Source organism: Mus caroli, unplaced genomic scaffold (assembly GCF_978045245.1).
Source record: "Mus caroli unplaced genomic scaffold, Mus_caroli_1 scaffold_4, whole genome shotgun sequence".
Classification (NCBI taxonomy): Eukaryota; Metazoa; Chordata; class Mammalia; order Rodentia; family Muridae; genus Mus; species Mus caroli.
The window spans coordinates 67,899,820-67,926,910 of NW_028227259.1; the positions used below are offsets into that span (position 1 = coordinate 67,899,820).

General features: G+C 44.4%; 1 protein-coding gene across 1 annotated transcript; it reads right to left on the reverse strand.

Moving 5' to 3' along the window:
• On the reverse strand, positions 1-21,837 carry Ugdh (UDP-glucose 6-dehydrogenase). The gene is made up of 12 exons (XM_021162991.2): positions 21,606-21,837; positions 13,231-13,399; positions 10,756-10,857; positions 10,170-10,370; positions 9,865-10,062; positions 9,341-9,488; positions 6,718-6,812; positions 4,964-5,094; positions 4,073-4,206; positions 3,590-3,681; positions 3,394-3,504; positions 1-843 (listed from the first exon to the last, which is right to left on the reverse strand). Exons 2-12 carry the CDS (start codon positions 13,390-13,392, stop codon positions 736-738), a joined length of 1,482 nt encoding a protein of 493 aa, XP_021018650.1. The 5' UTR covers positions 13,393-13,399; positions 21,606-21,837; the 3' UTR covers positions 1-735.
• Between the last annotated feature and the right edge of the window lie 5,254 nt (positions 21,838-27,091).

Genomic DNA, 27,091 nt, shown 5'->3' on the forward strand with positions numbered 1-27,091 from the left:
TTTCCAGTTTACACATGAGATTTTATTTGTTTGCTTAAAGGAAAAAAATTTAATTGTAATAGAAATAAAAAATCAAAATAAAGATAACAAACATTTCTTGACTCATAGATGCAAATGTAACAAGCAGCTACAGAAGCTAAGAAACAAAATGAAATAGACATACTGCTGATTTTCTCCTCAGGTTATATTTGTTTAAAAAAGAAAGCACTGTTCAAGTTAGGCAGGGAAAGAAATGCAGAGTGAGCTCTTGGGAAAAACAAAAAACAAAACCTCTAATGACATAATCCCATTAAAACAAAAGGCCAGCGAACTTTAACCAGCCCATACTAGCACAGTGATTTCATGGCTTCAAAGTCCCATTGAATAATAAGCAGACAAACAACACATAGGAGAACGAGACTGCCTTTCCCTTGTATTATTAAAGTGCAGTCTGTAGACAATTTGTAATGCTGAAAAGGCCTAGGTTTCATTTTTATTTTATAAAAACTGACAGTTAAAACAACATGATTGTTTTCCATTCATTCAATAACTGAGAGGACAATAATATAAAAATATGTAAAAATTATTCTAGACTCATAATTACTGGATATGCTAACACCCATATAGCTAGTATAAATTTGATGATTACAAAAATATTTTTGTTTCCTTAAAAACATGTAGTTCATTTACCATTTAGTATCAGACAGACACTGGCAACCCTGAAGTACCACATTATCACAGGTATGAGGGCAATGTCTAGACTTTGGGTTTCTTGTTAGGTGGGTCCTGAAGACTAAACTTTGGAATTTCACCAGGAGTGTACGGAATTCTCTTGGAAGATACCTTTTTGCCAATTGTTTCAATCTGAAGAGAGAAAAAAATAGAACTATTAATCACAGCACATGTATGTAAGAGCTCTCTATACTACAGAGATGGAGAAGATGAGAAACTCTTTAAGTCCTCTGAGTTGCTGAGAGATCTTTGGCTCCTTTATCTTTTGATGTTTCTAGAATCAAGTGCCAGCCTTGATTTGCTGGCTTGATTTTTGTTGGGGTTTACAGAGACAGTCTTGCTATGAGTGCTGGCCTCTAGCTCACAGAACCTCTTGCTTCTGCCTCCCAAGTGCTAGAGTTACAGGGGTGCACCAGCACCTGCACCAAGTTAAAAAAGACACAAGCACCTCACCTTTTATGTATCCAGGTAGTTGGCATGTACGCCTGTACACCAGAGGGACTCAAACAGTTGTGAGCTGCCTTATCTCTCTCTCTTTTTTTTTTTTTTTTTTGGTAACAGGTTTTCTCTAGCTGTCCTGGAACTCACTATGTAGATCATACATACATACACATACAGTGTTTTGCTTATATGTGCACATACTAGGAACTGAAATCAGGGCCTCCTGAAGAGCAGTGAGTGCTCTTAAAGTCCGAGCCACCTCTCCAGTCCACACCACCCCTTACCAGTGTAAGTTTATCTTCTCTCTAGTAAAGATAAACATACCACTCTATTTCTATATCTCGTTTGAACTAAAAGTTAATCCCTTCATCTGACTAACACTATAAAGGATGCCTGCTTTATTTATAGTAGTCTATTTTCTTACCGAGTGACTTACACACTCTCCCTTATTTAAGGCTCCCATTTCCTATTTTATCTTTGAGGCAGGCCTGGAGCTACCTATGCAGCAGAGGTGACTTTGCACTCCTGGTCACCCTGCTTCTGCCTCCCAAGTGCACAACTAGAGAAGGGCGCTACCAAACCCAGCTGAATTCAATTAAAAAAAAAAATCTTACTGGGGAGTTAAATTTTCAAAGAACTCGGGATCATTCATTTTTATATGCCTATATGTGCACATGTATATGTACATTGTGGATGTGGCTGGTATTCCTGGAGACAAGAAGAGGACCCCTAATTACCTAGAACTGGAGTTAGAGATGTCTGTGACTCACCATGTGGGTGCTGGAAGGGTCCTGTGCAAGAGCAGAGCCATTTCTCCAGACATTGAGTTACTTAGTTGTTGTGACAGGTTTTCTCTAGCTGTCCTGGAACTCACTACATAGACCAGGCTGGCCTGAAACTCAGGGATCCACCTGTCTCTGTCTCCCAAGAGCTGGGATTAAAGGTATGCACCCAGCTAAAACTTTTTAAAATATTTATCTTTCTATATTTGTCTCGGAAATAACATTTAAAATATAGCACTCCAGAGTTTAAGTCACAACCAGGGAAAAGCAGCCCTGCTGCTCACTTGCTCGCTAAGGAGAGGAAGATGGAGGAGTTTCCAAGGAATTAGCAGAGTTGCCAGCGGGCTCTGCTGAGACCTAGTATCTCGCGAACGGCAGAGAAAAGGCCCTTTAGCAAGTGAGTGAGAGGTTAAAGAAAGCAGACCCAGTCTTTGTGGTGAGCAGATAAGGTCTTCCTAGTGCTGCTGCTAAGCCAGTGCTAAGGCCATGCCGAAGCTCACTTTGGCGCCATCCTGGCGGCGGCCCTCCTCCACCAACTGTTCTTCATCTTCCCTAAATTACTCTGCCAGGAGCCTCTACGCCATGTCCACACGGCTGCAGGAGGCAGCAAGTAACAACTCGTTAGTACTTGCAGAACCCTGGTGCAGCAAAGACAGGTGACACACAGATGCACTGCTCTGGGCCTGTTCTGTCAGCTCTCCCAAGCTCCACATGAAAGAATGCGAATGGAGAGAGGGCTCCTAAGGCCCATGTTGTTCCCTCAGACTTCTCAGAGCACAGACAGGGCTGAGTGTCTGAAAGGTACGGGAGCAACACCAGGCCATGAGCCTGGGTACCCGGCGAGGTGAATGGTAGCTATTCCCACAAGAGGATGACAGTGTTGCTGCTGCTAGGTGAAGCAGTTCCTCAGAGGCCACCCACAGTCAAACCCCACCCCTCACCCAGGCTTCACTGGGGTAAAGCTCAGCTGTGCATAACAAGAGTGCATGCACCATGGAACCACAGTGGGTCTTCTTAACCTTTACGGTATGGGGTGAGATAGGGCACACACTCTTTCCATATGATAGGCACCTAATACCCTTCTACTGCCAAGTAAAGGACACCAACCTTAGGTTACAAACGAACAACCCAGGCTTTGCAGAGAACAGGCCTCTTGTCCTGGTTATCTTACTGTCCTACTGCTAACTTAGAAAATGTGACACTTTGAAACCCATCAATGGGTTCACAGATCGTCCGGGTGGGCACTGAGGTGGCTCAGAGGGGAAAGGTACTTCTGCCCAAGCCCGAAGCCCTGTGACAGGAGAAGGAAGGGGTGGGCGAACTGACTCTACAAAGTTGTCCTCTGACCTCCACATATGCCCCACCCAAAGTCATGCATACACACACACAATAATAACTAAAATAACGATAACCAGACCAAACCAAACAAGCAAAACAGCCAGCTCAGAATCCTGATTACCTGGAAGCCAATGGTCTGTAGTTCACTGTGGAGCCCATCCAGGACACGCCGACCATCAAAGATAAAGGCTGGCTTCAGCATTTTTTTATGAATCCGTTCGTAATCTAGTTCCTGTGTAGATGTACCAGTGAATAATTAGGACACACATGGAGACACAGACCCAACCTGTGTTTGCACTGGAATGCCTCTACATCACCTTAAACATGTCCCACTCAGTGCAGATAACGAGGGCATGGGCGCCATCACATGCTTCGTATGGGTCCTTGGAAATGGTCACCAGTCTGGACACTATAAAAAAAGCAATGAGATGAGACACAAACGAGGCACCGGAAGTTATGTGTTTTAACACTGTAGAAGGAGTGTCTGACAGTGAATGAATGGGAAGTGGGAGCCAGGAGCAACCCCAAACTTTCTTCACAAGTATTTCCTGGGATCTCTGGAGCTTTGTGGATAACCACTCAGCTGTATCCCTGGTTCCTGCAAAACCTACCAGATCAAAGCACAGCTGATGATGTCAGCTCAAAGCTGAGAACACAGTAGCTAAGAGTTAATTTTAGAGAAATGAGGCAAAGCCCTGGCAAGAAGTGACAGCAAAACAACTACTAAATAAAGGGTTCATTCAAAGACAAGCCAGCTGTGTGGGCTTCACCCAAAGGCTTTGTGGGAGAGTCAATCCTACCTTGGTCATCCGCTGAGACACCCGGATGAGAAAGATCCACCACGATTTGTTCCCTGGGTACTTTTGGGTCATATATGTGGAGGTGTGCACCCTCGTCCATCAGGTACTTGCTAATGTAGATACTGGAGGATTCTCTGAAGGACAAACAAATCCGTATTGTTTGAGAGGGCATATTCTAATAACAGGGAATATAAGAGATGGGTAATTGGAGAGGATACGGATGCTTTTTTATTCTGTCATGCCACACACACACACACACACACCAGTGCTCACAGAGAGAAAAAGGAGACACACAGGTCCTCTTCTGCTTATTATGACACCATACTGATAGCCCTCTCCTGGCATCTTTATATGATGGAGAATAAAATACTATAGAAAACACGTATACACATACGCATACATACATGTGCTTCCATTCATTTCTGCCAACTGAAATATAAGGATAGATGAAAGTTTCCAGACCTTCAAAGGGTTTTTATGTTTTTTTTTTTTTTACATGTATTTGTGTGTGAGTGTGTGTGCTGAATCCCATGAAGCTTAGAACCAAGTGCTTTTATGCACTTCTGGCCCTGACATGTTTTCAAGTGAGCCAGTGAGATAATTAGCAGGACAAAGTGGACCCCACTATGGAAGGAGAGAAATGACCACTCCGCCTTGTTCTCTGACTGCCACACCCTGTGCACTCATGCGCACACACTCCTCACCACGCCATCCTGGCTATGTAGACCAGGCTGGATTCCAGCTCACAGAGTTCTGCTTGTCTCTACCTCTACCTCCCAAGATTAATACTGTATTTGGCAAATATCAGAAAAATTAACAAACAACCCCCCCCCACACACACACACACAAGCACGCACACATATTTTTCTAAATGTTTTAAAAAACAGGTACCTGGTATCACCAGTATCCTTTTTGAATGCAAACCCCAAGATAGCTATCTTCTTATCGGTCACTGTATTAAACAGGCTATCTATGATCCGTGATGCAAACCTCCTTCTCTGGTAGTCATTCATGTCTATGACCTGAAAATAGATGTATAATTTACAATATTGGCTTATAAAAGTGTAGTCTAGGACATACATGTGGTTTTATAACAAATTCTACGATACAAATATACAGCTTACATATTAATGACAAAGTTTACCTAACACTGTTATTTAGATTTAAATCTAAAAATTAGAAATCCACCAATTGCCAGATATGGTGGCATACACCTTTAATCCTAGCATTTGAAAGGCAGACAGAATTCTGAGTTCTAGGCTAGCCTGATCTAGAGAGCAAGTTACAGGACAGCTATGGGTATACAGAGAAACCCTGTCTTTTGAAAAACAAAATGAACAAATAAATAAGATAATAATAAAACACACCAATTCCCTTCCTTAGAGGCTTCTTGAAATGTTCGCTTTCTTTTACTTGATCTGCTGTGAGTGAAGCTGGGGTGGATGAGAAGATGGGCTTGAATTCTGAAGGCATCTGAGATCAGCCACAAGGCCAGCCTACAGGAGGCATCCCCACAGGCAGCTCCTTAGCCCCTCATGTACTCAACTCATCGTTCACCAAAGCTCACTCTGAGAAGAAAATGGCCAAGAACAGAGGGGAAGCTACTTCTGCACAAACCGTGACCCCACAAGCCCCGGACAAGCTTTCACCCAAACATCCTGAGGGTGAGAGAGTCCGAGAGCTGCTGACACGGAGGCTGAGTCGCAGATGAAGTCAACACAGGGGAAAGAAGCGTTTGCAGAAACCCCCAGGGACCATCTCAAGTCTCCACAGCTTGAAAAGGAGCACAAAAAGTGCTGGGAAATCAGGACGTCATCTGCATCGTTTGCATAATGAATAGCAAGATAAAGCCTCCTGCTAGGCTACTGAAATACATAAGAAGCGAGCCATCTCTACAGACTTGCTCATAGCCATTGCTGACGGCTGGAAGATTGAAACTCAGAGAAACCCATTTGGAAAAGGTGCATAGCCTGGCAGGTACCTCAGGCAGATTACGTCATTTCTCATCTAAACTGGGGGATGCTGTTAGTGATGAGGACTAAGTGCTATTCTGCATGCGAAGTGCTCCAAAGAGTACTCAGAATAAAAAGCACTGACAAGCTGGGCGGGGCTCCTGCTTTAGATCTAAGACACTGAAAGTATCCATAGATGCGAACTACTTGAAAATATTACAGTGCTGGCTCTTTGGTTTCGTAGAAAAGCATGGTTCACACCAAGTTCCAGGGTAGCCTGAACTACGCAGTGAGACCCCGTCTCTTAGGATGGGGCATGCCTAGAAGTTTAGCACTGGGGGGGAGGCAGAGGGAATAGGTGTTCAAGGGCATTCTCAGCTACACAGTAAGTTCAAGGCCAGCCTGCTTACATGAGACAGTCTCACATGCACCCAAACATAAAGGATAATATAATTTTACTTCCTGGCTTATTCTGGGAGCAAATTTGGCTAAAAAATAAGAAGTATTGGTGTATCAAAAATGCCCATCACAGCTGACTAGGAAAAAAAGATTAACTGAAAACAGAACCTCATTAGATAAACCTGTAATAAGTAAATGTAAAGCCATTTCACCAAGGGCCATGTTTAATTAGAGTTAATTAGTAATGAGAAGTTTAATTAGTAATGAGAAGTTACTAACTACAAAGATATATACCTGCTGCCAGTAACGAGCTACTTCGGGCAGATTCAGAGCCTCACAGAGATAAACCAAATTCAGAACATCTTTTTGGAAGCAGCTTCCACCAAAACCTGAGGGAACAAAATAAGCTGACAATATTTTCAGGTAAGACCCAGAAACTAAATAAATCCTGTGGCAAAGCTTACACAACACCGGCAACTTATATTCAAATTTTAAATAATAAAATTCAGATAGCAGAAATTTTTTGCAACTACGTGGTGAGTTCAAACCCAGCCTGGGCTGTATCAAGATGAAAAAACATAGAAAAAGTGTTTTATAAATCATGTGACAATTTTAGGTACTCAGCTCTTTAAGTGCATACTAACTGCTTCCCCAATACAGCTTTCATTAAAGCTACATTTGACCTTTATCCTTTTAAAAGAGGATTTTCCTTTTTTCTTTTCACATGTGAGGTTTTTTGCCTGCATGCACATATGTACATCTTGGTCATAGGTTAGAGGAGGGACAGCTGAATTATAGGGGCCGTGGGATAAACACCGGTCATCTACAAGAATACATGCTCTTAACCATTTCTCCAGCCCCAACTTGACCTTTTCCTCACATTTATCTTCCATTTCTTCTGTCACTTACCTGGCATGATTCCCCATGTCTCCTACTTTACTACAGAGTCAGTAACATGTTCAAATAAAGGGCCTGCTGTAAATATTTCAGTCTTTGTGGGCCATAAAATCCCTGCCACGACTGTTAACCTCTGCCTCTGCAGCTCCAAGGTAGCCAGGGAGAGGAGAAGGCTGTGGTGTGGTGTGACTATATTCCCATAACCCTTATTTACAAGGAGCTGTGGGCTGGATGCGGGCCCAGGTGTGCTAGCTCACCTTTGAGCGAGTGTAATTCAGGCTGCAGCAGAGAGGTAAAAACTGCAGCGTCACAATCATCTGGCCTCAGTTTTTGATCTGAGCAAGTTACAAAAAGTTCCTTTAACATGAAATACCTCTAAAGAGAAAATCACAGCACCTTCTTAGGCCATCAGCAGTAAAACTGTCACGCACAGTGCCACACAGCATGACAGGCACAGGCAGGATAAGGAGTTTGCGGTCAACCGTGACTATATAGCAAGTTTTAGCCAGCTAAGCTGTATAAGCTTCTGTCTTGAAAGAAAAAAAAAAAAACTTAAGGGATAAAGCACTGGTGTAGACATGGCACAGAGTGTGTCTTTTGAAGAGTTTTATTATAGTTGGAGAAAACATCCGAAGGGCAGGGAAGTTGAAATACAGCCTCAGAAACAGTGTGAGTGTGTGTGTGTGAGTGTGTGTGTGTGTGTGTGTGTTGGGCCTCGGGCATGCTAGACGAGCACTCTAACACCAAGCCATGTCCTACCTAACCCCCTTTCTGTCTGTTTTATTATGAGATAGGGTTTCACCAAGTTGTGCTCTATAAAGTATTTTTAGTGCTGTAATACAGTCTAACCACCACCAATAATGAGAAATTTACTTTATAGTTAGTATAAAGTAACTTTACAGCTTGGGGTAAGGGCAAATACGCTGTGGCCACGCCTGGTGGCACATGCCTATAATTCCAATGACCTTGGAGGCTGAGGTAGGAACATAGAAGACTCGGAGCCTGCCTGGGCTACACAAGTTCAAGGGCATCCTGGGAAACTTATGTAGCAGAGCCTCAAACTCCAGACCCTTTACTTCCTAAGGGCAAAGATAAGAGATGTATACAGTATGCCCTTAATCTTTACAATGTAGCGGAAGGTACCATGTGGAAGTCAGAGGACGACCCAAGGGAGTCTGTTCTCCTTTTAGCATGTGAGTTCAAACTCCAGCCACCAGGCTTGGGGACAGGGGCCCTTACCCATGGAGCCATCTCACAGGCCCTAGATGGTTTGTTTGTGTTTTTTAAGATTTATTTTATTTTATGTGTATGAACGTTTGCCTGGTGTATACATGTATACTACAGGTGTGCCTAGTAAGTCAAGAGCGCTTAGGACGCCTGAAACTCGAGTTACAGATGCTTGTGGGTCATCATGTGGGTACTGGGAATTATCCACCGAACCTCTACAAGAGCAGCCAGTGTTCCGAACCACTCAGCCATCCCCCCAACCCCTCTAGAGGTTTTTTTTTGTTTTGTTTTTTGTTTTTTGTTTTTTTTTTTTTTGTTTTTTCGAGACAGGGTTTCTCTGTGTAGCCCTGGCTGTCCTGGCACTCACTTTGTAGACCAGGCTGGCCTCGAACTCAGAAATCCGCCTGCCTCTGCCTCCCGAGTGCTGGGACTAAAGGCGTGCGCCACCACGCCCGGCCCTTTTTTTTTTGTTTTTTGTTTTTGTTTGTTTTAATTTTTTTTTTTCTCTTTTTGAGACAAGATTTCTCTGTGTAGCCCTGAAATTCTCTCTGTAGACCAGGCTGGCCTCAAACTCACGGAGATTCACCAGTTTCTGCCGGCAGAGTGCTAGGATTAAAGGTATGCACCACCACCACCCAGCAAATCTTTTTTTTTTTTTTAAAGCAGCAGATGTTCAAACAAACAAACAAACAAACAAACAAACAAACACCCTCTTCCACAAAGAGGTTCCACAAACCTGGACGTGTTAGTAACCTATTTTACTAGAGAGATATGGAGAGAACATTTTCTTTACCAACGCTGGCCTTTAGAAACTTATTCCCAATTCTTTGGTCCATCCCGATGGCCGTTGCCACCTCTTCCACATCGGCGCCTGTTGCTTCACACAGAGCGCTGATGGAGTTGATGCTGCTGATCCTCTGCGCAAGAAATGCATTGGCTGCCTTTAAATAGAAGAGAAACGGGAGAAGGTGATGAGTGAGAGAGCAACCTTACCTGTCAGTGCGTTTCATTGAGGTGATGCAGTTCACTAAGCAGGCATAAGGGATACTGATGGGCTCAGGCTGAGGACAGTGGAAGGCCGGTTAGAAAACACAACTTAAAAAGGAAGGACAGGGACGCAGTGCAGTGCTACTGAGCGTGACTAACAGGTGAGACTCAGGTTTAATCATCTCCAGCACTGGAAAACAGAACCAAGTAAGTGTGTGTGTGTGTGTGTGTGTGTGTGTGTGTGTGTGTGTGTGTGTATGGTGATCCCCACAGGCAGGAGGCTGGGTTGTGAGTCTGACCCTGGCAGTTAGTTGTAAGCTTTGCACTGACCAGCTTGGAAAGCTCTGAGGACCAAGTGTTGGTGGTGAGGATCTTTTCCTTAGGAACCCAGTGCTCATACACAGCACACAGAGCCCGAACGGCTTTCTGGCCCTCTGGAGTTTCATCCCCTCCAATCAGGACTCTGTCTGGGTTCTTTAGATCCTTGATGGCTGTTCCCTCTGCCAAGAACTCAGGATTGGACAGCACCTAGAACAGCAAGACAAAAGGAAGTTTTAGGATAGTATGAATTGTGGGTAACTTTAAGGCATCAGTCTTGACCTAAGAAGAATTAGATTTCTTTTCTTTCTTCATACCTGTAAATTCAAGTTGGGCTTTGTGTTGGCATCAAATATGCGGCGGATGCTTTCTGCTGCCCGCACAGGGACTGTGCTTTTCTCCGTCACAATTTTGTACCCATTTGAGTTCTGCACAATGCGGCGAGCACAAGCTTCGATATACTTCAGATCTGCTGCCCGGCCTTTTCCCATCCCATATGTTTTTGTTGGTGTGTTCACCTAGTGAGAGCATTTGGGATGAAGAAGAGCCGGCCTAGGAAGGCTGTTCAGTGCTTTCAAGATAGCCCAGTCTATCAGTTAACTAATCAACAGTCGTCATGGCCCCACCTCTCACAGGATAACACACTTTACATACATAGCCACTGAAAGAAACAGCTAGAAGAACCAAGAGAGCTCTTGTGAAGAAGCTGCCGTGTGTGCCAGATACGGGGCGGGCAGGCAGGTTCCAAGCTAAGTCCAGGGGACAAAAATTCTAAAGGACTGCCTGTCTATAACGTGCAATCCATTACAGTGGTTAAGAGCACTGTTATGGCTTAATACCAAATAAAACCATGAAACCTTCACAGACAGATTTAAAAATCACATGGCAAAGCAAACTACTTACAGAAATAAATACTAGATCGGCTTCTCTGATGGCATCATCAATATTGGTAGAAAAAAAAAGGTTTTTCCCTCGACAGGATTCGACTACTTCTTTTAATCCAGGCTAGAGAAGGAAAAGGGGAAAGGAGCTGAGCACAGTGTTATCATCAGTCCTGAGAAGACAACCACACAATCACTGTGTCAAGGGGACGGTGGTGATATAACTTAAAGGTCTAGAGTTCCCAGCAGTGTCTTTAGAACAGCTGAGGGTGGCGGGGCACAGCCGTGCACACCTGCAGTCTTGACACTTAGAAGGCGGAGCCAGGAGACCCTTGTCTGAGGCAAGGAAGAGCTACACAGAGAACTTGAGGCCAGCCCAGGCTATGTTGGCTCTAAAATGCTGTGTCATTATTGACCACGAACCTGGGTGATACGTTAACCATTAACTCCTCCGTATCAACTATTATCAGATCCTTCAAGGCCCTGTGATTTCAAGCAAACATTTTGCACTGTCATTATTGTCCCCCCACTCTGTGACTCATACCATCAACGTGAATTACAAAAGTCAGTATTCACTTCATACAGACAGACACAGGATGTATTTTTCTAAGTCCTTCTGTAAGAAACACTGAAAATCTTTACTACTTTTTTCCATGCAATTTTTTTGTTGTTGTTGTTTTGCTTTTGGTTTTTTGAGACAGGGTTTCTCTGTATAGCCCTGGCTGTCCTGGAACTCACTCTGTAGACCAGGCTGGCCTCGAACTCAGAAATCTGCCTGCCTCTGCCTCCCGAGTGCTGGGATTAAAGGCGTGTGCCACCACATCCGGCTTTTTCCATGCAATTTTAATGATAATATATTTATGTTAAAAAAATTGAAAGCTTGGTATGGTGGTGTGCACCTTTAATCCCAGTACTTGAGAGGCAGAGGCAGAGGCAGGTGGATCATCTCTACGGTTTGAGGCCAGCCTGATCTGCAGTGAGTTCCAAGATACTTGGGGCTACCCAGAGAAACCCTGTCTTGAAAAACCAAACTAAACCAAACCAATCAAAACAAAATAAAAGCAACCCTATATTTATTGTGTGTGTGTGTGTGTGTGTGTGTGTGTGAGAGAGAGAGAGAGAGAGAGAGAGAGGGAGAGAGAAAGCCATGAGAGAGAGAGAGAGAGAGAGAGAGCCATGACATGTGCTTGCCGTGGTGTGCACATGGAGTTCAGAGGACGACAACTCTGGGGAGTTAGTTCTTTCCTACCACTCTAGGGGACCCAGGATCAAACTCGGGTCATCAGGTTTGGCAGCAAACATAAGCTTTTGGATGAGGAATAACTGCAAACTCATAGTGCTGCTGCTTATCCGAATGTAAACAGGACCAGCAACAAACGCAAGCCTCTGCACTGCTGTCTGTGGTTTTTCTGACGAGGTTCTAGAAAAGGACAGCAAAGGTTATGGAGCTGGGACTTTGCAGAGGACAAGGTTAACTCAGTCCTCTGTTAGGGAAGAAAATCTGGCATAGTAAGACAAATGCCACATGTTCTAAAGGATGTGGCATAAAACAGATTACCAGAGGCAGGAAAGCGTGATAGAGTGACTGGATGAATGATGAGTTCAGAAGTCCAGCCAGATAAGAAAAAGGACTTCTAAAGACAATGGCTGGTAACTGGGGTTTTTAATTTTTGAATTGGTTTTGTTTTGTTGGGGTTTTTTGGTTTTTGGTTTTTTGCTTTTTCAACACAGTTTTTCTGTGTGGCCTTGGCTGTCCTGGAATTTTGTAGACCAGACTGGCCTTGAACTTATAAAGATCTGCCTACTTCTGCCTTCCAAGTAAGTGCTGTGATTAAAGATGTGCGCCACCAACATCCAGCTGGCATAGTGCTAGCGTGTATGTAGTTCATGCTAGCTCAATTAGCCAACACATGGCCTGGGTTCCAGATAATAAGAAAAAGAAAGAAAGAAAGCTGGCTGGTAACTGTTAATAAGATGTATTTTAAAATAGTTTCATAAAATTCTGCTAATGCAAATAAATGATAAATGTTCCATGTTCCAGGGTGATCATTAAGCACTATACATGTACACTGTATTCCATAAGTATGTACCAGTAACTATTAGTCCTATACATAAAATGTTTGTTTGTTTATAGGCACAGACTCGTGTACCTTCAGCTGGCCTGGGACTCAGAGATATGCCAGCCTCTGTCTCCCAAGTGCTAGAATTTGGAGTCTCTCTCTGTTGCCCTGGCTGTCTTGCTTCGTTTTGAGGCAGGGTCTCTCTGTGTTGTCCTGCTTGGCCTTAAACTAGCTATGTACACCAGGCAGACCTTGGACTTGCTTCAGTCCCCCTGAGAGCTGAGTTTACAAGCGCTATGAGCATGCCCAGTCAGACTTTTTTCATTGACTTGGTTGCAGTCATAGATTGCACAATAGTAGTATATGTAAAATAGTTAACCAACACAGTAAGAAAGCAACAATTATAAAGACAAAGAGCTGCTTAATATATAGTTTACCTCATATATAGGAAGGGTTGGAGAATTCCATGCATTGATCCTTGCCTCATTGACATCCACAACCGTAACCCTGATTTCAGGGCACATGTGAGCAATGACACTGCACGTGGGTCCGCCGACATAGCCCGCACCAATGCAACAGATCTTCTTAATCTCAACCATCACTGAACTAAAAGGGAAACAATGAGCAATGTCTTAGCACTGAAAACAGAAAATCTGGACAAATCACTTGGCATATTCATCACAGAAGTGTCAGATATCTGGAGACATTTCCTATGTCTACTCAGGAATTATGAAAACTGCCAGTGAAAAATAACATTCCAATCAGATGACTTGGCCTCTTCTCCACTGTGCTAGGGTGAAAAAGAGAGAGTTTATAACATCGATAGTATTGCACACACCGTGAAATTATAATGTCCTGATAGACAGTAAAGAAGTAGAATAAAGCCAGGCTGTGGTAGTATATTCCTTTAATCCCAGCACTCAGGAAGCAGAGGCAGGTGGACGTGGGTTAAAGGATACCCTGGTCTACAGAGCAAGTTCCAGGACACTACAGGACTACACAGAGAAACCCTGTCTTGCAAAATCCAACAATGAAGAAAAAGAAGATGAGAAGGAGGAAGAAGAGGAGGTGGAGGAAGAGAAGAAATAAGAGGAGGAGGAAGAGGAGGAAGGAGAGGAGGAGGAGGAAGAGGGAAAGGAGGAAGAGAAGGAAGAAGAGGAAGGAGAAAAGGAGGAGGAAGAAGAGGAAGGAGAAGAGGAGGAGGAAGAAGAGGAGGAAGGAGAGGAGGAAGGAGAGGAGGAGGAAGAAGAGAAAAATGAGGAACTGGAGGAAGAGGAGGAGGAGGAGGAAGAAGAAAGTCCTAGAATAAATGAGTAAATTTATCCATCAGTGCAATCTGAGCTTACAAAGGTGAGTTTTCCAACAGGTTTAGATGGTCACAGATCTGGCCTCTAAGATTAAGCACCTGCTTGGCTAAAACTTATTCCTCAAGAATCACGTGGGTAACTTAAGTCCCAGTGCAAAAGTGCTTGGAGGTGGGGCATAAAAGGAGGAGTTTCTGACTGCAGGCTCTACCCTGAGCCCTGAGCGGATTAATGCCTGTTACAACAGGACTTAAGGCTACAGGTTTGAGCTTGGGCTCTTTCATTCTTCCGCCAAGGAATGACACAGCAAAACAGCACAGTGCCCAATGTCAGCCCCTCCATCTTGGTTCTGCCAACCTCCAGTACTGGGCCAAGACATTCCTGTTTGTTATAAGTCATCCATCCTTGGTGTTCTAGCAGCGGAAAATAGAGCAGCATACTAATCAGAAAACGGGAAAAAGCTAAAGGAAAGACATTTTCAAGTGTGTTTGTCTGCTGGTGTGCACACCTACGTGGGCATGCAGAGACCTATAGCTCCTGAGCCTGGAGCTTGCTGTTGTCTGGCCAGCAATCCTGGCGCTCAGTACAGGTGTGTATGGCTAAAGTAGCCTTTACCGGGTGCTGGGGTTCAAACCAAGTCTTTGGGCTCACATAGCAAGCACTACTGCTCTGCTAGCTCCACAGCCTAGCAACATAACTTCTGCAGTTATCAAAACTGTTGCACTGATCTTAATAAGTCTTTCACAGTCACTAGGTTTTATTACACCTAATTGATTGACACTAAAAATTTACATGACTCATCTATAGGAATATCTGGCCGGTCACTATAATTACCGTCAAAATGGTCAGTCATTTCAATTTCTGCCAAGGTCTCAGATATAATCGAATCAGACCTACTCATGCAACCCAAAGAGAAGAAAACCAGTAACTGAGGAGCTTAACAGCTCGTGTGGACGCCTGTGCGGGTCAGAGGTTCTCTGGGTCAGCCTAATCACAGTGCTCCCCAAGCATGTGTCTAGGTCTGTGAAAGAGTTTACTCAGCATGCATGACATAAGGCAGAGGTAGAGTCTTAGTACTGCAATAAACACACACACACACACACACACACACACACACACACACACACACATACACACACACACACACACACACACACACACACACGCGCACGCGCGCGCAGAGTTTTAGTTCCCCAAAGACGGAAGCCTTGGAATTTTAGAACTCTACTAAGAAAGTATTCTTAATGATAGCCATAAAAGTAAATTTCGGGGAGGAGCCTGTTCTTCCTTCCACCACGTGGGTCCCAGAAAGTGAACTTGGATCCTTGGTGGCAGAGTCTTTACCAGCTAAGTCATCCTTTCGGTGCCAAAGCAGAATGTTACAAGGAAGTATCTCTCAAGACTCTGCAGTCTGCTCCATCCCTACTGACCCTGCTTCCGGCAGCTCCTTTGTTTCTTGTGTATATTCTCAGTGTACTTTGCCTAAGTACATGTTGAGATATATATATATATATATATATGTATGTATGTATATGTATGTATATGTATATATATCCCACATATATGTGTATATATATGTATGTATGTATATGTATGTATATGTATATATATATCCCACATATATGTGTGTGTATATATATACATACATACACATACATATATGTATGATATACAATGCATATACATATATACACATATACACATACATACACACACACAGGGTTTCTCTATTATGCAGCTCTATGTTAATGCTTTCTATGTAGACCTAGCTGGCCTCAAACTTAGAAAGATCTGCCTCCTGAGTGCTGAAATTAAAGGTGGGCACCATCATGCCTGGCATAATCTTATTTCTGAACTGAAGAAATACCATATATAGACAGTCTCTACACATGGCTTTTTTTTTAAACTTACTGTATTCTACAGTCATATCCTCAACTTTAATGGATATGCTGCATTCTTCTGCATGGATGCAGTTACCGAGAAATATTAAAACCATGCTAAGTCTACAGATTCCTTAGGAACCTAAGCAAGTGAGTTAGAAGTTCTCTATGAGCACTTGTGAAGCTACAGAAATAAAACATCTATTTAATAACTTTTAGGATTGCAAGACTTACCTCAGTAAAAATACCAAGGGCACCCGAGCTGACTTCTGGCAGTCGGCCATCTTTCCTTGACTCACCCATCATGCTTTGCCTACCCTACGTGAATGGAAAAGATGATGTTGGGAACCCTAAGTGGCTAAGCTCTGGGCAATCTGAAAATCTCCTACCTTCAGGGAGACATATTTGTAGCCTTCACAGCAGCTGTCCCACCTCTACACAAGGAAACGTGGGCATCTGGTTTCAGAAAAATGGCTTCAATGTGTTCCAGGGCCTGGTTCTTTCCTCCACAAAAAAAGGTAATGTTTCCAAGCTGGGCCTGGTGGTGCACGCCTTTGGTCCCAGCACTTGGGAGGCAGAGGCAGGTGGATCTATGTGAGTTTGAGGCCTGTCTGGTCAAAGCAAGTTCCAGGACAGCCAGGGCTACACAGAGAACCCTGACTCGGAAAAGAAGAAAGAGAAAAAAAGGAATCAGACCCTAATAAAATGGCTAAGTGATAAGAAGATCACCAGCTAGCAGGCCAAAGGAGTGTCCAAGTCCAAGGGAGACCAGGATGAGGTGAAGAGGGACCTGTGAGATGGTTAGGCAAGTAAAGCAAGCCTGATGGCCTTGTTTCAGCCCCTGGGACCCCCATAAAGGTGGAGGGAGAAAACTAGCTCCTGAACGTCGCCCTCTAACCCCCCACCACACACATGTACTCCCCCCCCACACACACACAATAAAACATCAGGGGGAGGGGGAAGGAAGAGGCAAAAAAGGGTCATCTCAATGCAGAAGTACAAGTTGGGCCTGGAAAGAAAGCTGGAAAGAAGAGTCTAGGTCCGAGTGAAAGAATAAACAGAAGTGAGGCATGCGCTCAGTGAGTAGTGGGTACTGAGGAGCTGTGTGGGGCCATTACTGTCTCCTGAAACATGACTGCAGAACAAGTGGCTCTGAAGTGGCTCTCTCGGGAGAGCAAGACAGCAATCTGTAAGGCACAATCTAATTAATAGCACTCCACATAGTCAAATGAACCATCATTAGAGGCATTGCTACAACAAAAACCTATTCCCTATTGGAGAGGGGGCGTGGTTACAAGCAGGGTGGAGTTTTAAACCTGGAGTCTCCAGAGTCAGGAACACGACATTTCGATATTTGATGTGATATTTACTTTGATACAAAAGAACAGTGACACGGAATGTAAAGAGGAGACAATGCTTGGTTCCAGGGAAATGAAGACAGGAATAACATTGTCCAGGCTTGGACAACATAATTCCTCAAAATCAATAAATCAATTCTCTGTTCTGGTGCTTTATCAATGCAGATTTCCAGAAACTACACCACCAGAAACAGATGATGCCCTAGATCTCAGGTACAGGTACAGTTGCTCCTCTGTCCCAGTAGGTTCTAACTATAACCACAGAATCAGCCAACTGTGTGTGTGTGTGTGTGTGTGTAAAACTGGAGGCCAAATATAAGAGCACACATCTTTAATCCACTAGTACTAGGGAAGCAGAAGCAAGCTTGAAGCCACCCTGATCTACACTGCAAATTCCAGGTCAGTCCCAGTGACATAGTGAGGCCCCATCTAAAAACAAACAAACAAACAAACACCCAGCTCTCTACTGAATACGTGTAGACTTTTTTTCTTGTTCCTTAAACAATAAGGCAGAACTATTTGTACTATATTAGGTATTACTTTTATTGTTTGTTATGAGACAATGTATCCCTATGCTACCTAGGCTGGCCTAGAACTTGCTCTGTAGGCTGGGCTAGTCTTGGGTTCATGTTCATGATCATCTCCACAATGCTAGCATTGTTAAGTATGTGCCATGATGCTCAGTTATATTAGGTATCATATGTAACCTAGAGATGATTTAAAGTATTCAGGAGGACATGGATCGGGTAAGGAAAATAAATACTGCACCATTTTACTTAAAGGACTTGAGCATTTCCAGATGTGGGCATTTGTGGTAGTCCCGGATGGATTGTCCCAGAGATACCAAGGGCCTACATTGTAAAATCTCTACTGTGCTATCTGTTCCACTTGCAGCATGTCCACTCAGTATATCTGTAAGCTACATCATTATAATTTAACACCTAAACCCTAATTAACTCTGGGCCTATACGTTCATCTTCAAGGTTCACAGGACCGAACCAGAACTATCACATAGAAGACATCTGGCCAGGCTGGAGAGATGGCTCAGTGGTTATTATCACTTGCTCTTCTCCCGGACGACCTAGGTTTAACCCCCTACACCACATAGTGGTTCACAGCCACTCATAACTCCAGTTTCAGGGGATCTGATGCCTTCTGACCACAGTTACCAGGCATGTACATGGTATAGACATATATGCAGCCAAAATATCCAAACACATAAAATAAAAGACATATCCTTTAAAAGAAAAATAGACACTTGTCTCCCACCCTAATTAAACTAATAAGTAGAATTTCTAAGTAATGTTGGTCCAGAGGATCTTTCAGAGTTATAATTTAATCCCATAGCCAAGAAGTTACAGCTATTAAAACAGCCAATATCCTCACGCTCAGACTGGACATGTTCTGTTAACATTCACAGAACACGCATAGATCAAATGCCTATGGAAGGGAACACCTGGGCTTAAGGAGGTCATAGTTTAATAATATATCCCAAGCGAATGGATCTTTTTTTAATTAGATTTATTTATTTAATATGAATTAATGTACACCGCCTGAGTGCCTGGGTGTTAAATGGCTGTAAGCCACCAATGTGAGTGCTTGGAATTGAACCCAGGTCTTATGCAAGAGGAACAAAGTCTCTTTAACAGCTGAGGCATGTCTCCAGCGCTAAGGCTGTGCTCTGGTACCAGCTGCTGTTCACTGCCATACCTTTAACACCTAGGATGGCTATCTGTCACTGAGTATTGAGTTAATAACTGTTCCCTGGGCCTCTGGGATTGCAGACTTCATGTTTCATAGCAGTAGTTAAGATGGCCGATCATAGTTTACAGGAAACAATTAGACCGCTACCTCCCTTAGCCACCTTAAGAATAGGCTCAGATTTTCCCCCCAAGTAACCTCTAATATGGTTTGTTTTTATAATGCATGGGGATTAAATCCACGGTCTCACAAATCACAGGTAGACACTCTACCCCTGTGTCCCACCCCCTAGTCCTTAAGTTACGTCTTATCTGCCTTTATTTCAAGACCGGAATTCAGGATTCTCTCTAAGTAGTTGCTACTGACTACTGCAGCTGCATCTGTACTGGAGAACTGGATACATCTGGGCTTTTTCCCCCCTCAGTTTTGTGTTTTCTTTCTCCCTCCTCCTCTTCCTTCTTCTCTTCTCTACACACACCCACTTTTCTGTCTCTCACTAAGGTTTCAGTCTGCAGCCAAGGCTGGTCAGGAACTCATGGTGATCCTTCTGTCTCAGCCTCCTGGGAACTGATTATAGACATGAGTCACACACTCAGCTACTTGAGTTGGGTCTTCATTTTGGGTTGGTACCCTGGGCTAGTTTTCTTATGAAGTACAGTGTATACAAGGCAATGGATGGGCAATTACTTAAGGAGATATACAGTCAGTGCATAGCAAATAAAGTCACTTGGAAGTTTAAAAAAAAAAATCCTCAGGAAACTTTAACATGAGCCAGGCAGTGGTGGTGCACGCCTTTAATCCCAGCACTTGGGAGGCAGAGGCAGGAGGATTTCTGAGTTCCAGGCCAGCCTGGTCTATGGAGTGAGTTCCAGGACAGCCAGGGATACAAAGAGAAACCCTGTCTCGAAGAAAAAAAAAAAAAAAACTTTAACATGAAGCTTGATACAATGTTATCAATACAGTTTCTATGACACATGTTTTCTAATTCTGTTTTTTGTTTGTTTGTTTTCTTCCTAATTTTAGTGTTTTGTTTTGTGATATGCAGGCCAAGGCACGGGTGGAGGTCAGAGGACAACTTTTGGGGGTCCAGACTTTCTTTTCACTGTGGGTTCTGGGGATTGAACTGAAGGCTTGTATGGCAAGTGCTTTTACCAGCAGGCTCATCTCACCATATTCTACTTCTACTTCTGTATACCCTCTGGCCCTCACTGTGTTGACTGAAAAGTGGGCCTGTTTGCCTACTGAATAGGTTATTCTGAAATGAGTCTTCACCTCAAATATTCTGGGAACCACAACATACCACACCATCCTGAAAACACTGTTCATGTAAAGTCTCATAAGTTCAGATAAGCATTTCAACCTACAAGATGTCACTACCAGCCAACAAATGTCCTATGAACAGAATAGCATCCATCTGCCACCCTTTCACAGCTACTGAAGAACTAAGCAGCAGACATGATAAGACAGCTGGATACACCAACCTCAGTCATTTCCTGGAAGCACACTTACAAAGATGCCTGATTCAAAAAAAAAAAAAAAAAAAAGATTGTTTAAAACTTAATTTTATGTCTAACGAGAATGATCCACAGCTGTGGAAATTCGAGAAAAGATAGAGCATGCCTAGTGGCTAGAGATTTTATGGTAGAGAAAGCAATACAGAGATGAAAGAAGGGGGTGGGGGAGGGGATGTATTTTCCAAACCAGGGTTGTGTAGCATTCAGCTCAGACTAGCTCAGTACTCAAAAAGCACAGCTCACAAGCAGAAACACTCAGCTCTTTCAAGTCCAGAACCCCTCAGAAGAAACAGACCAGACTACTGTTCTCCATTTCTTAGGGGATTTGAAAAAAAAAAAAAAAAAAAAAACCCAGACTGGCCTTTGAGGTGAGTGGATGAACAGTTAGTCCTCTGTGTACCCCACGTATGCACTCTCCCAGCCAGCCCCTCCTCTCTTTCTCAACCAACCCTATTCAATTATGCGTAGTACGTGAAGATTTTTAAGCTCTCACAAAAACATGGTCTCTGAAGCCACCAAGAAAGGCCTTCCCTGACATTAAGTATAACGTCCGAGCGTATGTGTCCAGAGGCCAACAATGAACTGCGTGAGCCACACACACCCCCAGGACAGTATAGGATAAATGCCTTAGGGCTGCATCTTTAAGGGGCTTTGCTTTCTACATTTAGGGGCTACCAGAGGAGAGCAGCAGGCTCCCAGGTGAGCAGACTCTAATCCCCAACAAAGCTTAGGACTGTGAAGCGCCCATTAGGCCCCACGGAGAGGACCCTTTCCTTCGGGGGCCGGGGGGCGGGAGGGCGTTTGGCTTTCTGAAGCGGCGGGAAAATCTCGTTGGTTTCAAATCGGAAAATGGAAAGAAGAAGACGCGCGAGTTGCGAAATTAAAAGCTCGGCTCGGCTGACCTCCTGCAAGCGCACAACTTGATTCTCGCCGGGCCCGAAAAGGGGGACCAGGATGGTGCAGTAGAGAGCCCCGCCGCGAACGGGGAGCGGGCCCGGGACCGCGCGCGCACCCGGGCCGCGAGGAGGGGGCACCCCGAAAGGATCGGTGCTTACCCACTTCCAAAGCAGGGACACAGCGGCCGAGCAGATCCCGTTCTCTCGGACAGCGCCTTCCTCCCAAGCCGCAGGCTCTACCCACTGCTCCGCCCGCCGCTCCCCGAGTCCCCGGCCCGCGGCCGTATTTAAATGCTTCTGCCGGGGAAGGCGGAGGCTTCATTCCCCTGCAGCCAGGCCTCCCGGGACTCTGGACCCGGCCACCGCCCCGCGCTGCCCCGCCTCCCTCCGCTCCAGGCCCCCCGGGCAGGCCTCTATTTCCTTCTGGACCCAGAGCGGCATAGGGGGCGGGATCCGATCTGTATGGCCACGCCCCTTGTGGAGCAGGGCGAATCATCTCCAGCCAAGTCACGGGCCCCGCCCCCACCCGCAGCGAGCGGCGCTGGGCGTGGCTGCGTGAGCCGCGGGTCCCGCTAGGCTGACTAGCTGCAGGGAGGGGCGTCGTGGTCCCTGTTGGTCATCCTTGTCTGTGTTCCTTCCCCTCTCTGGGTCCCTGGAATCTGGGATGAGGAAGGTTCGCGCGTGCCAAGTGAACCACCCGTGATCATAGGGCCTGGGAGGGGAGAGCGAGCCCACAGAAAGGTCTTCCGGCTTTCTGACTCTTCCCCTTATCCTGGAGCCCGAGCACGGTTCTCGGCCCCTGGACTCTGATGGAGGGCCTCCGCTTCTCTCCTAAGCTCTTCAAGCCCCTGAGTCCGCCGCGCCCTTCAGACAGTTGCCCAGAGTTTAGTCACGTCCCACCCCGATGGCGCCGGGTCTGGGAAGAAGATGCCTCAGGTCAAAACGATGCTGAGTTCCATCATGACTGAACCAGTGTCTCCGGGTTGGTCCTTGGCCAGAGAACCCGGGCGCCCACGCCCGGAGGGCGTATTTTCCAGGAAAACTTTCCAGCCAAATTCTAAAAGGGAGTTTGTCTGTATGATGCATAGCAAGGCGTATACAACGTAGACATGTGTGGGTGTTAATTTGCGTGTGTGTGTGTGTGTGTGTGTACGTGTAGTACTAGAGCTTGAACTCTAAGCACTCTACCACCGAACTGTCCCCAGTCCTTACAAATGCATAGAAAGTAAAACTGCCCCCTGGAGAAAGGGCTAAGAGGTTTACTCCCCAGGACCCACATCAGGGGACTCAACACTGCCTAAAACTCCTGCTCCAGGAGACCACACTCTATCCACCAGCACGAACATACACAGATATCTGTATGCATAAACTTTTTTTTAAAACGTAAAATTATTTAGCCTGCCCACGGGATTTTTTTTGAGACATGGTCTCTGTGTAGAGGTGGCAGATCTGGAACTCAGTATATAGTTCAGACTGGCCTTGAACTTGCAATGATCCCCTTACTTGACCCCTCCGCCCTCCCTCCCCCAGGAATCATGATTACTGCCACGCCCACTTTTAATGTGAAGGTTTGTTCTGTTTCTTTTGCTTCTAGAGATCAGCTTAAGCCTAAAAATCAAAAAGGAGAAAAAGACCAGACACAAATACCTCATTGGTGGTGATATGTTCTGAGAAGTGTGTTCGGCACATTTGTTCTGCCACGTCATCGTGTACTTACTCAAACTTCGCTGGGAATAACATCAGTCCTCGGTATAATACGGGACCACCCTATATGAAGTCAGCCCTTGGTGAAATGATGTTATGTAGTGCTTGACTGTACCTCATGGGGGAAAGTAATTAGGAAATGTTGGAAGCACATTCAAACGCCGTAGGTCTGAGGAGGAGGCCCAGTGGGTAAAGCGGTTGCTATGTAAGCATAGAGGTCTAAGTTCAGGTCCCTCGGGTGCAAGTGAAAAGCCAAGCGCTGAGACTGGAAATTTAGCTGCTCAGTAGTTAATAATGAAGACTGCTGTTCTTCAGATCCCAGCACCTGCCTCAATACTGATTTTACAAACCTAGCAGCAGCTGCCTTTAAAAAAAAAAAGTTTCTTTTCAAAGTATGCCTGCACCAGGCAGTGGTGGCACATGCCTTTAATCCCGGTACTCAGGAGGCAGAGGCAGGCAGATTTCTGAGTTCGAGGCCAGCTTGGTCTACAAAGTGAGTTCCAGGACAGCCAGGGGCTATACAGAGAAACCCTGTCTCGAAAAACCAAATCAAACCAAAAGGAAAAAAAAAAAAAAATCAGTATTGGAGAGGCAGAGATAGGAGGACCCCTGGGGCTTGCTGACCAGAGAATCCTGATAACTTGGTAAGCTCTGTGTTCCATGAGGGACGCTGTCCCCCAAAAATAAAGTAAGAGAGCTGCAGAGATGGCTCAGCCAGTTAAGAGCACTGACTGCTCTTCCGGAGGTCCTGGGTTCAATTCCCAGCAACCACATGGTGGCTCACAACCATCTGTAATGGGATCTGATGCTCTCTTCTGGTGTGTCTGAAGATGGCTACAGTGTGCTCATATACGTTAAATAATTAAATAAATATTAAAAAAAAACAAAGAAGAAGAAAAAAGAAAAGAAAAAAAGAAATGTGATAGACTACGTAGGGTGTGTACAGCCAATGGAGTTTATTTACCCAGATAGTGTACTGTGTGTCAGACATTAAGCTGACAGGCTAGTATGGTAGGATAGAAAGACAAGGAAAATGAACGGCTCACAGCAAAGGAAAGAAGCCCCTCACCTCATCTCTCAGTTAGGGTTCCCATTGCTGTGATAAAATATCATGAGCAAAAGCAACTTGGGGTGGAAAGGGTTTGTCTGGAAGAGCAGTCAGTGCTCTTAACCGCTGAGCCATCTCTCCAGCCATATTTTTTTTTACTTTTTAATATTAAGTTATTAATATTAAAATATTATTAGTGGTGGCGCACGCCTTTAATCCCAGCACTTGGGAGGCAGAGGCAGGCAGATTTCTGAGTTTGAGGCCAGCCTGGTCTACAGAGTGAGTTCCAGGACAGCAGGACAGCCAGGGCTATACAGAGAAACCCTGTATAAAAAGATATAACTACATTTCCCCCCTTTGCTTTCTTCTCTCCAGTCACTACCATGTACACCCTGGTTCACTCTCCATGTCATGGCTTCTTTTTACTGTTTTGTTATTGTTACACACACACACACACACACACACACACACACCTAATTATAGAAATAAATGTACTAAGTCTATTTAGTGTTACAGGTATATATGATTTCAGAGCTGACTACTTGGTATTGGATAAACAACAAGAACGGTCATATCCCTGGCGGAGATTATCCCCTCCAATCCCAGCATTCCTCAGTGTCTTTAGCTCCTTTGCCTAAGGTGGAGCCCCATGAGATGCCCAGCTTCCATGTTTGCGCGTCTACTGGTGGTGTACTTCTTCAGGTCTTTGTTTAGGCAGCTATGTTGTTGAGGGAAGGAGGTACTTTTGACTTAATCTTTTACAGAAGTTTCATGATAGGGAAATTTGTTTATCTGACTACTGATTCAGAACATCACACAAAGCAACAATCAAATGTTATCAACCTATGCCCACATTTTGTGTTCAACATATTTTGTGGGTGAGCATTGTTTTCGAAGCCAAACATTGTTTTTGATGCCTGGAGAATAACAATTACCACATACGTTGTTCTGAGTTGGGACATGAGTAAGTCACAAAGGAGAAGTGGGGAACATATTAAAGCAAAACTATGTTGTCGATGCTTGTAGGAGTTTACTACATCGGGAGTCCAAAGGATAGTAAGATCAATTACAGTTGTTTTGTTTTTCAAACAGGGTCTCACTGTATAGCCCTGGCTGTCCTGGAACTCACTCTGTAGACCAAGCTGGCCTTGAACTCACAGAGATCTACCTGCTCCTGCCTCCCGATTGCTAAGATTAATGGCCTGTGCCATCTTGCCTAGCTTTACTGCAGCTTATCTTAAAGGTCAATTAATTTATAACAATATGTAAGCAGAATGAGTCCATAGCTCCAAGTGATCTGAAAGCACATTCTTATCTTGGTTACATGTTAAGGGAAAGTTTGGTTTGTAAAGTTATAAACAAGCATATATATATATATATATATAATATATTAGAAAATCATTTCTAGAAATACTCCTTTTCTAAAAGAATCTCAAACAAGAGTTCAAAACAAGTGGCCAGTACTTGATTAGAGACACATTGTAGCAGGCCCCCAGACCTAAATAGGAGACCTTAGCACAACTGACTCCATGATAGAAATACCATTCAGAATATAAAACACAGCACATAGCACCACTTGCTGAAAGTAAAACAAAGGCCTAATCCATCAAAGTCCTTAATTATGGGAAAGCCTAAACGCACTAACCTTGCTTTTGGCTACTGTAGTTCTGCTTCTGGCTGTTGTTGTTAACTGAAATATGTCAACCCAGAATATAGTTTGTGTGCTTAAAAGCTCACCCTGAGAGAGGTTCAATGCTACATTGGGATCCTGAACACCCAGTGTAATTGGTGGCCAGTTAACAAAGACTTTCTATTGGCTTAAACTCATGTCCAAGAAGCCTTCTCTGGTGAGTGCCCCACAACCTGAACCATCCTACCAGTCCCTGAGGACCTTTTAGAAGACCATGAAGACAAAACATTTTCATAATGCCCTATTTGATTTTGTACTGTTCTCTCACTAGTGTAATCCAGAATTTCCCAGGGGCTTTCCTGCGATAGCAGACCCGATGGATGGCGGAGGCAGATGCGAGATTCCAGCGCCTTTCAGTCCTTCTCATCTGCTTTATATGCAAATCTTCCTTTAAGATATTAGGGGTTCACAAAGAAATAAAATGTCCCTGTCCTGGTGTGCATGCCTTTCATCTCAGCACTCAGGAGGCAAAAGCAGGCAGACCTCTGTGAGTTCAAGGCCAGTGTAGTCTACATAGCTCCTTCCAGGCCAGACAGTGAAATATGGTAAGACCCTGTCTTGATGAGGTGGTGATGCTGAAGAGATGGCTCTGCACTTAAGATCATGTACTGCTCTTTCAGAGGCGTCAGGTTATAAATCAAGGCACTTTTCAAACACACTGGAATGTCAGATGGCTGAAAGTCAAGTGAGATCTCTCCTATAGGCCACAGGAGCTATCTGATAACATTCGGAGCTTCTGGGGTGGTGGAAGCTAGTGGTCAGCTACATGAATACATTCCAAGCATTTTCAAGCTGTTACTCATAGGATGTTAGGTCCACCACATAGATGGGCAAGGAATGGCTATTTAGAAGGCTAAAGATAGCCCAAGATAAATTGTAATTAGGCTCTTGACCTGCAATATTCCAACCTCCCCAGACCATTGATGTTCTAATCATCCAGCTTTTGCAAACATAGCTTCTTTCCAGGAATTCTCCTTCACATTGCCTCCGTCTGTTCTGTGTGTTGATCTCCCACATGCAATTTCAGTTTGTAAATGATTGATCTGTTTGTTTGTGGATTTTTTGTTTTTGTTTTTGTTTCCCCAAGGCAGGGTGCTCTCTACGTAGCCCTGGCTGTCCTGGAACTTGCTCTTAACCACTGAGCCATCTCTCCAGCTCCTGTATAAATATTATGAATTGCATTCTTTGGGAAATATCAAATAA